Here is a 10873-nt window from a genome sequence, read left to right as displayed (position 1 = left end):
GCATGTGACTAGATGGGCATTCCTGTGGAAGCCAGACGGGGGGAGGGGAGCTAAATGGGGCAGGAAGGTTACAGCCCACACCAGAGGGAAAGGTGGTGAGAATGTGGACTAAAGCTGTGGCGGACGGGATGATTTACTGGAGCTTTAGTCATGAAATCAATAGGATTTGAAGGCTTGCTAGATGTAGGGAGTGGAAGAGGGAGATATCTACTTCCTTTTCTGGTCTTCTAGCCTGATTTAGGGGGAAAGCAGTGCTGCCCAAATCTAAAAATAGGCAAAGTAGAATGGGGTATCCATGGAAACATTTGTGGCTAGTGCCTGGGAGGGGGTGGCCTGCAGGTATCATTAGATGAGGGCTGTTCTCAGTGAAGGGCTGCTAGATCATTGAATTATGCTCTTTTTTTTTTTTTTTAGTTAGAAGTAAAGTGCAGTATTTTACCACGAAGATGGTTTTTTTGGCTGTCCAAGTCGACCTGATCTCCTCTCTTCTGAGAACTGCCAATTTCTGGAAGGTGTTTCCTTTCAGCCTGGAGTTGTAGGTACAATAGCACACAAGGGAGAAGACAGGAATAAACCCGCGTCCCCTGCATCGGCAGGCGGACTCTCAACCACTGCGCCACCAGGGAAGCCCTGAATTATGCTCTTGGCCCTTCCCGCTCCAGAAGGCAGAGTTCTGCCCCCGTCCCCTCACCCCACTGGCTAAATCAGCCTCTTCCCATCAGCATTTATCAGTCCCAAAGGGAGAGTTCTGAGATCCTAGCTGGCAGAGCCTTCTAGAGCAGGGGAACCCTCTCCTTTCTCCACTCCACCCTAGAAAAAGTCAACGTTGAGAGGAGCTGGGCTGGGCCGTGTGAGCCTCGCTGCCCCACCCGTGGCCCTGCAAGAAGAGACCGTGGGTCTTGAGGCTTCCTCCTTCCTGCCCAGTGCGGTGACTTGTTGATGTTCTTGCAAGGAGGAGGCTGGAATGCGGCTGACTTGGCATTTCCCAACTCTACCCACCCGCACAGCTGGTGGGGCCTGGACCCGGCTCCAGATGGGGCTCAGCTGGCTTGCTTGGCTTGGCCCGTGCCTCCGGGCCATCCCACCTCACCTTGTTTAAAACTGCTTGGGACAGCGGAATTGGGCCCAAGATCGTGGCCAGCGCCAGTTTCCTTGTGGTAGAAGGGGCTGACTCTCCAGCTGTTCGTTGCAGCCAAGGCCCGGCGGGCTGAAGCTGCAGAAGCGACACTGAGAGGGCTGCAGGGGAAGGGTGGCACCTGCCGCCTCTTAATTTGGGAGAAGACTCGGTGGGGCCCAGCCAGTCCAGGGAGGGACCTGGCTCTAGTGGTTTTCCTCATCCCTGGAGACGGGAGGCAACAGGACGGCCACCAAAACAGCCCAGAGGCGGGGCTGACGCCAACATTGCACCGTGTCTCTCCACACCATATCCGAGGAAACTTGGATCCTATACACACCCAATAAGCCCTTTTAATGGAAGTGGAATTGTACCTGTAGGGAGGCCCATAGCAAGGACCTGGGCATCACACTCTCTAACGTAGGGTCCCCAGCCCTGGCCTGATGAGCAGCTTTGAATTCCAGCGGTTCTGATCCCAATTCTGTGCGCATGTGTGAGAGAGAGGCCGGGAGTCTGATGCCAGTGTAACCCTAGAACTGGGAGTGCAAGTTGCCAGTGTTTTTGAAGGATACTCCTAGAAAGCTGTAAGAGCTGGAGGGCTCAGTGGGCTGTGGCTTTGAGGTCAGGGGTAAATTGTGAGGAGTCCAGCTGTGATGGAAAGGACTCCAGCACAGACTGCTTGAGAGGTTCCTGGAGACTCAGGGAGGCCCTCTTGCCCCACCCCATCCAACACTCCCCTGGGAAAGCCTTAGCTTCTCCTTAGTTAACAGAGGCTTCTCGTGTGTTCTTTCACACGTGCCCACCGCTGGTTTGGCTAAATCAGGACTCCTGAGAGATGTCAGGCTTAACCAGTTCTTGCATGGAGCACGGTAGTTTGGGGACTTGAGGCCGCTGTGAAGCCAGAAACCTCATTTTCAGCGTTTTGAGGCAGATGCCTTCAGTAGTTTTCTTTTTTCTAGTATGCTTTGTTGGAAGCATGAAAACTACCCCCAACCCCCTCCCAGTTACTGTCTTTTGTCTCACCCGATCTTCCTCCAGAAGGTTCAGACTTATTCTTCTGGGGTCATGGCTGGAGTCTCCTTCCCTCTAGACGAGGGTTCTTAACTTGAGTCCGTGACCTTGGATGAGGTTTAGGGAGTCCATTAAACCCCTAAAATCTGCAGAGTTCTGGGTGCATGTGCATTTTAGAGAGAGGGACCAGGGCTTTGTTTACGTTTTCTGAGGGTCCATGATCCCACCCCCACCCCGCCCCGCACCCTTGCTAAGAAATTCTTGCCTTAAATGTACTTGGCGCTTGGCCTAGACAAAGCCTTGGCTTCCAAAGTAGGACCCTAGCGCTGCCTAGCTAGGCTCTGATGTTTGGGGAGGGGGCAGCATGGGATTCTGGAAGTCAAAGGATTTCAGAAGCAGAGTGCCTTACACCAGCTGGGGATGGGGGCGGGGCGAGGCAGGCGCCTCAGGCCCACAGGGCAGGCTGCTGCTCGCAGGGTCCTCGGGGGACGTCTCCTGGGACGTGTCCTCGGCTGCGGGGTACGGGGGACATACGGGGGGTAGCAGGCAGAAGACGTGGGCGCTCTGGGCTGGGGAGCTCCTGCTGGGAGTGAGGACGGCAGGAACACGGTTCTCCAGACAAGGAGGCAGGGAAGGGAGGGAAAACGGAGCAGCCCCCAGATGACAGTCACTCTCTGGCATAAGAGGAAGCTCTTAGAGGTTGTAGCGCAGGAGAAGAGCTGCTTCTTGCTGCAGCCTAGCCCTAAGGAAGGTGCGGGGAGCTCCAGCAACAGAGTCGCTGAGAACTGGGCCGGCAGGCGGGAGCCCAGGAACACGTGTTGGAGGCAGCGAGCGTGTTGGACGCCTGGCTGGGCGTCTAGGCGGGATGACCTCATCCCTTCCCGTCTCAGCAAGTGAGGCTTTATTATTCCAGCCTCTAGGTAGACATTACGCTATGCTGAGCCTAAAGGTTAAAGGAAGAGCTGCCTTCGCGGGGGATTCTCGTGGCCCCCTCACGGGAGGGGCCGAGGGGGAAGGCCCTCCCCTGGCCGCCTTAGAAAGCCTGGGTGGGAATAGCTGGAGCATCTCCCCTGGGTCCCTCCCGCAGCTGCGTCCTCCCTCGCGTGTAGGGGAAGGCGAGGGCAGGCGGGGTGCCCTGCGGGGGAGCTGGCCACCCTCCCTTGCTGCTCCACGAGCATCCTGATAGAGAATTTTCTGGGGCCCGCCTGCTATACCCTGCAGGCTCGAGAGTGAATGTTGCAGTGAAAATAGAGGAAGCTTAAAACCACCAAAGTACCACGTACTGGCAGAGACAACAGTCTGAGCCATGCCTGTTTGAAAGCCCTTCCAAGCCTGGTTTCTATGACAGACCTAGCAGACTCCCCAAGGGCCAGAAGCAGACGGTCCCTCAAACCTTCCCCAGGTGCTCCCTGCGCCAGACCTGCCAAGATGAGGTCCTGCTGGCAGATCCACTAATTGTGCTTTCTTGGAATTGGTCCAGGGTGCCCAGGGGGACCTGCCCAAGACTGCAATCCACTTAATTAGGAGTGGTCATTCAACAGGGATGCCTGGCTTTTTTTTTGGTAATGAAACATCTTTTTCCCTAAATGGTGAGGCCACTTGGGGGATGGGGTAGCGGAGGGTGTTTGCTGGCTCATTCATAGCGGAGGTGTCAGGGATGGTCCCCTCCCTCCCGGAAAACTCGGCAAACGCTAGAGAAGAACCCCAAGGCACTGGGAAGTGCCTTGAATATTTTTCTTGCCAGGTACAGCTTCAGAGTGTGCTGGCAGGCGCTGAATCCCTGGTGTAGGATCCCTGTGTGACAGCGAGCCCCTCTGCCCATGCTTCTCACCCATGGTTGTCACGTAGTCTGTCCCAGTGCCCTGCACACTAAGTATTTGAATGTGTGGACCTCCCAACCTCAGCCTTAGTCCCCCAACCAAGGGAAAGTTACCCAGGGCTTTAAACAAAAGGGCCTGGACCACATTCACTCCGTGCCAAGCCCTGGCAGCAGGAACCATGGGACTCGTGTGACTCTGTTCTCCTGGCCAGAGACCCTAGTCACCCCCTCTAGAAGAGACGTATCATTGGCTTCAAAAGTTTCAGCTAGCACCCTGAATCCTTTCTGGGAAAAGATGAGGCGTGAGTAAATGAAACTGATGGGTGGGCCTTGTGTACATTACGTGTGTAGGCATTGCTCTTGTCACGTTACGGTCACCACGCATACGTGGGCTGTGTTAGATGCGGTCACCGCTGTGCATCTCGACACCGGGAAGCTTTCTTGGTTACTCTAGCCCAGTGCTTCTTAGCAGAATCTCCTGGGGGTTCTAGTTAACATGTGGCTTCCTGGGTCCACCCTGGGCCTCCTGTCTTAAAACCTCTATGTGGACAGACTCACGCTTAGTAGGTCTGGACTTGCCAGCTGTAGAACCTCTGTTTGCGTCCATCTCAATTGCCTTCTTTCCTCAATTCTTACCGCACTTGATACCTGACAGGGACGCCCACGGGAACTTCACACTGACCTGTTGCTGCTCGGTTTCACTTTTTGGGCTCTGTTTCGCCAAGACAGCAGTTTGAAGCCAGGGGCTCTGCCTCCTGCTTTGGAAGCCCTCCCAGGACCTGGACTGGCACTGGGTGGGTGGTGCAGGCTCTGGGCGCCCTTTCCCATAGTCATGTTCGTTTGGATGCCAGGTTCATGTGTAACGGGCAGCTTGTGTGGCAGCAACACTAGGCTCGGAGGAGGACAGTTTGGATCCCTGTGGTTTCTCAGGTGAATTACGTCCAGCCAGTATGTCTTGAGCATCCGTCTTGTACGAGAACGTTGCTGGCTATGGCGGAGGGGGTGGCGGGCTCACCTACTTGGGGACCCCCGAAGAACGAACTGTCCAGTCTTGTGGCTCAAAGTTGGAAAGGATGGCTTGATTCGGCTGCAGGCTCATTGGGGCCGGGAGGGCTTGGGCTCGGATAAGCTGTTTCTGCCTGGCTGCCGGCAGCCCTGGCATCTGAGCACGTGGGGGAGAACTGAGGCTGGGCTGGTGGCTCCTGCGGGATCCTGAGCGGTGTGCTTGGGGATGGGGCTGTCTGCCCGTGGCCCAGGTTCTCGGAGCCAGACCCCAGCCACACCCTGGAGGAGCGAGTGGTGCACTGGTATTTCAGCCAGCTGGACAGCAACAGCAGCGACGACATTAACAAGAGGGAAATGAAGCCCTTCAAGCGCTACGTGAAGAAGAAAGCCAAGCCCAAGAAATGCGCCCGGCGTTTCACTGACTACTGTGACCTGAACAAGGACAAGGTCATCTCACTTGCCGAGCTGAAGGGCTGCCTGGGTGTCAGCAAAGAAGGTGAGTGCTCGCCTATGCTCCTGGCCCGCGAGGACTTGCCCCGCCCGGGCCCGGGGGCCAAGGGCTCCCCCAGTAGATGAGGTCCCAGGTGCGTGTTTATTCAGCTACTTACTGGGAGTGTGTTATGCTTCATGCTAGACGCCTGATATAGTGGAGGAATGGATGGATAAGGTCCCTATCCTTCCACAGTCTATGGAGGAGACAGATACTAAAGTATTTACATACCCTGTGGTAAGTGCTATGAGGGTGTATTAGGATAGGCCAGGCTGCAGTGACAAGTAGAACCACACATGTAATGGCTCAGCTCAACACAGTGGATATTAGTTCATCTTGCCCATATAATAGTTCACCACGATTCCAGGGCCTAGGAGTGTGTGTGTGTGTGAGTGTGTGTGAGTGTGTGTGAGTGAGTGTGTGTGTATGTGTGTGTGGTGTATGCAGGGGAAGGAATAGGAGTGGGGATTGCTTCGTGTGCAGTCACTGAGCTTCAGGCTGAGAATGACTCTGCCATCTTTATTATGTAGCATCCAGGGCAGTGCCTGTGATGGGGGCTTGACGGGCCAGTGCTGGAAGTGACACACATCACCTCTCCTATTTCACTGGCTTGAACTCAGTCACTAGACCACACCCCACAGTAAGGAAGGCTGGGAACCCAGGGAGAGGAGGACAGCGTGAACTCTGGTGGGCACCTAATGATCTCTGTCACAGTGGAGCAAGTGCAGAGTATTGTAGGAACCTACGCAGGGCACCCCCGTCAGCTCAGGGGCAGACGGGCTTGGAAAACTTTGGGAAGGAGGTGATGTCTAGACCAGGGGTCAGCCAGCCGTGGCCCACGGGCCCAATCTAGTCCACGGCCTGTGTCTGTACAGACTGTGGGCTGAGTGGTTTTTCTATTTTTAAAGGGATGTAATTTTCAAAAATGAAGAATATACAACCGAGACTATTGTATATCGTACCTGACCACCAAAGCTAAAATACTTAGCAGCTAGTCCTTTACAGATAAGTTTTCTGCCCCTGCTCTACAGCAATCCCTGAGCAATGAGTAAGAGGTGGCCAAGCAGAAAGATCTTCGAAGATGGAAGGGGAGGGGAAGGGGTAGGAGGCAAGGTGAGAGAGTTTCAGCTATACAAGGGCAGTGGGGAAGCTGTTGAAGGGATTCAGTCAGAGAAACAAGAGCATCAGTTTTGCTTAAAAATTATTCTGGTGCATTGTGGGAAATGGACTGGGGATAAGCGAGGCAGAGTCCCCAGTAGGAGGCTGTGGCTGTCCAGACAGGAAGTGATGGAGGCCATCCCCCAGTAGGAGATGCAGAGTAGTGGGTAGAGGTGACTAGGTAGACCTGCAGGCCTTGGTGACTGAGTGCATAGAGGGATGAAGGCTGGTTTGGGCAACTGGACAGTGGGTCCATTCACTGAGATGGGCAACATGGGAGGAAGAGCCGAGCGGGTGCAGGGGGACAGGGAAGGTGACGAGGATGGCTTGGACGTGTCAAGTTGGATGCACCCAAAGAATTAGAGGGTCTGTAGTGCCGGTGAAAGGTCTGGGCTGAAGATACCAATTCAGGTGGTGCTGACTTATTTGAAATGGAAGCTTGAGAAATGCTGAGATTGCCTTGGAGGAGACATAAGGGCTTTTCCTCGTTCTAACCCTTGTTTGACAGTGTAAACCCAAAAGGTAGCTGGGGAAGTGGCTGAGTTACCATGAGGTACCCAGTCTCGGGACCTGCCCGCTCCATCACTGGGTTCTGGCCTTTGTTCTGGGGCGTGTGGCCCCGCGTGAGTGACCTCATCACTCTGGGCACCCCTGTCTGATGAGGATGCCTCTCTGTGTTCCCACGACTCTGAGTCCCCAGGACCCTGCCTCAGCCACAGACTAGTTCTTTCACCCAAGTACAAACTACTCAGCCGTCCCGGGTTTCAGTGTTTTCATCGGTAAGATGGAAATAATCATAATATCCACCTCATAGGGCTGTTGTGCTGATTCACTGGGACAGTGAGTCAAAGCAGTTGTCCTAGTGCCTGAGACATCGAAGGAACCCCGTGGAAGTTCAATATCACTATCCTCCTTCATAAGATTATTGCCGCTGTCGGAAGCCTTATCACACTGCGTTTGCAGTTCACGTTCCTGATTCTCCCCTGCAGCTCCCCTGTAGCTGTGGGTGTGCCTTCTCAATTTCTAACCTCAGGCAGAGTGCACGGTGCACGGCGCCCAGTAACAGTGCATTAGATCCTTGTCAAATGATGAAGGGATAGGAGAGGGATTGTCCTGTACGGTGACATTACGCTTTGGCATTTGGAACCTGTGCCCATTTCTCAGAGCACAGGCTGAGGGCCAGTATTGGAAAGAGACTACCCAGTGTTAGTATAGACCCCAGGCCCACCCAGGAGCACTTCTGGGCTCAGTGGGGTTGGAATCACAGAGCTCTGTAGCCCCTCTGCCCTCAGCCCCCTTTCTGTGCTGGTAGTTCAGGTCCGTGCAACACACAGCGGCCAAGGGGAGGCTGAGTGTGGTGACCTCGGGTCCACCGAGCTCAAGGAGGCCTCCCGGCTGTCCTCTGAAGCTTTGTGGGGCACCAGGTGCACAGAACCCAAAGGAAGCATCCAGCCCTGACACTTACTAGCTCTGTAATCTTTAGCAAGCTACCCAAACTCTCTGAGCCTCAGTTTCCTCACCTGCAAAATGGAGATGATAGCGTCTGCCTCACAGATTTGGTGTGAAGGTTTAACAAGCTGGTGCCTGTGAAGAACTTAGCTCAGTAGGTGGTTAGTGGTGAATGCACAAAAGAAATTAGGAGTAGTAGGGTAACGCACCTCCAGGCTGCCGGCAGCTTCGCAGGGTCCCTCCCCTCTGCGGAGCAGCAGAAAAGCCACTCGGGTAGATGGTATGTAGGGAATGGAGCGTATGTTGGTCATTTGGTGTTGTGCAGTGCCCTCTGGTGGGCTGAAAGGGGCTTGCACACCAAGTTGGGGGCAGAAGTCGGGTGTGGGGAGGGCACAGAGTTTGGGGGTGAATGTAGCTTTGGGTGTGAGGGACTGAATTTTTGGGAAATGCCCCATGAACACAGGCATTTTTACCAACCAGACTCCTCACTGGGGAGCTGAATTCTCTGCACAGTGTTCTGAGGGCTGGTCTTTCTTAACTGGCCCTTCCCAGTATATAAAGCACCATCATTAGGATTACTGTCACCACCCTGTGAAGCAGGCAGGCTGGAGCCGAGTTCTTCCATTGAAAAAAATTGCCAGCTCTCCCGGTGAATTGCCCAAGGATGGCACCTGCTCCAGGCTCGGACCTTTTCTCTCCCCTGCCTTCCTTGGTAGTTAAGAGCATGATTCTGGAAGCAGACAGTCAGGTCTGAGTTTGCTTCACCACGTAAAAGCTACACCATCTCCAAGCCTCAGTTTCATCGTCATAAAATGGGGATAATTTGATTGTTTTATTAGAACCATATAGAGTTGCTCTGAGGATGAAGCGATATTTTGGTAAAGGGATTAGTGCGGTAAGCCTTCAGGGTGAGAGCTGGTTACCGTTGGCTGTACGTTTTCTCTCCTGAGTCTCAGCCTGGTGGGTGGGACTATTTGAGGTCCTATGTACGTGTAGGTCTTTCCTGTCACCGCTGAGAGAAGCAGCTGCTGGCTGGAGCAGATGAAAGATGGGATTCAGGGCCTGGCAAACTGGCTCACCTCCCACCCGCCTGCCCTGGGCTTGTCCCTCTATCTTTCCAAGTTTGTTTTCTCATCCGTGACATTGGATATACCAGTATCTACCCCTCACCCCATGCCACCCTGTGTCCTGTCATTTTTCTCAGGTCTTAAGGAATGTTAGTGTCACTTGGGGGCGGTTGAGCTGAGGGTGGGCGTGTATCCCCACAGCACTTTGCTCCCCTCCAAGCCCTTTCTCCGTGGATTCAGTTGATCCTCAAGGCAACCCTGTGAGAGGCGCAGCAGAAGGAGCACAGCTGTGGTCCTAATTCCTGCTCCACAGACTGACCCAGAGGGGTTAAGGGCTGTGCACAAAATCACACAGCCTCCAGGGCCCACGTGGAGCTGGCCCAGCTCGTGGTGTGCCTGCCTCGCAGCTCCCTGCTCCTCCCTTAGGAGACCTGGGCCCTGCAGAGCCGCCAAAACCGATCGGCACCCTATGGGGTGCAGAACAAGCCTTGGACCTCCGTTAAGCTCCTCAACTGCTCTGAGCATCAGTTTCTGGATTTGTTAAGTGTAGGGGCTGGACCAGATGATGGCTAAGATTCCTTCCACCTGACCTTCTGCGACTGGGAGAGCCAGGACCCGAGAAGGTTATGCAAATGTGCATCAGCACTAAAGCCCCTCTCAGCTAATGAGGGGGCCCGGCCTTAGGGAAGAGGGGCTGTGTTTAAAGGTGTTGGCTGACAAGGGGTTTACCTGGGTGAACAGGAAGGCTGGCCACACAATCTCTGGCTCTTCCCCAAGTGTCCTCTTCATTCTGGGGGCTAGAGGGGCCAGGGGCCCAGGTATACAAGAAGCCCTACCAGTTCTCTGGGTCAAGGCCACTCAAGCATCCTAAGTTCCTGTTTTGGCAGGTGGTAGTCTTGGCATCTTCCCCCAGGGAAAATGATCAGGCAAAAACCCATTCAGTAAGTTGCCTTCTTTCTGGGGTCCTTTCTGTGGGCCCCCTGATGCAGCTTCGGTAGTGCAGCGGAGTGTTGGGATTGGCCAAGTTACTTGGACTCCCATGTTCAATTTGTTTGCTGAGGACACAAGAGAAAGATTAGTTAGTGCTACAAGGATCCTACCATTCCCACCTATAAACGAGCACCTACCACTTCCGCCCCAGCCCCAGGTTGAAAGGCTGGCATCTGGGAGTAGGATGGTTTGTACAGGGTGCACGCCCCCCAACTGTGTTTACTGGGCAAAACCTAGTTCTCTGGAATGGCAGCCTCATTTTGTTGCCATTGTGATGCCTCATGGTGGCAAAGATGGGCTGGTAAAACATGGGCCTATCTGCAAATCCAGGTTACCTGTGTCCCACCCAGCCCCGTATTTAACAGCAGGTAGAAAAGCCTGCTCCGGTGAGGAAATTGACATGTGTAGCTGGATTGCGCGTAAACCCAACCTTAACTTCTCACTTATACCTCCCTTCAGTAGGACGCCTCATCTAAGGAGCAGAAAACCAAAGGGCAGGTGGAGAGACCAGGGAGGCAGGATGGATCACCAGACACCTGACCTTGGACGCTGCCCACAGCCCAGCCACATCCCATGTAACATGAGTGGTGCCCACCGTGTTTGCACTTTTAATAACTCTTACTTGTGTGTTTCCTTTTGGTTTCATTTTTAAACACCAATATCTAATAACCACGGTGGGAAAAGGAAAGGGAAGAAAGACCGTTCGTTCTCTTTTATTGTTAAGGTTTTGGATCTGCTACTGACAACTTTTAGGGTTCTGAGGGGGTGAG

The 10873-nt window shown here is 54.0% G+C and overlaps 1 protein-coding gene across 1 annotated transcript in view; it reads left to right on the top strand.

Moving 5' to 3' along the window:
• The window catches only part of SMOC1 (SPARC related modular calcium binding 1), a 145158-nt gene extending 134549 nt beyond the window's left edge, over positions 1–10609 (top strand). Inside the window, exons 11-12 of the mRNA XM_007454435.1 lie at positions 5201–5445; positions 10563–10609. Coding sequence (XP_007454497.1) covers positions 5201–5445; positions 10563–10579 — 262 coding nt within the window. The 3' untranslated portion in view covers positions 10580–10609. The remainder of the gene's footprint in view (positions 1–5200; positions 5446–10562) is intronic.
• The last annotated feature ends 264 nt before the right edge of the window (positions 10610–10873 follow it).

Source organism: Lipotes vexillifer, unplaced genomic scaffold (genome assembly GCF_000442215.2).
Source record: "Lipotes vexillifer unplaced genomic scaffold, Lipotes_vexillifer_v1.1 scaffold197, whole genome shotgun sequence".
Taxonomy (NCBI): domain Eukaryota; kingdom Metazoa; phylum Chordata; class Mammalia; order Artiodactyla; family Lipotidae; genus Lipotes; species Lipotes vexillifer.
Note: the sequence above shows the minus strand (reverse complement) of the source record. Positions and strands in the feature narration are given on the sequence as shown.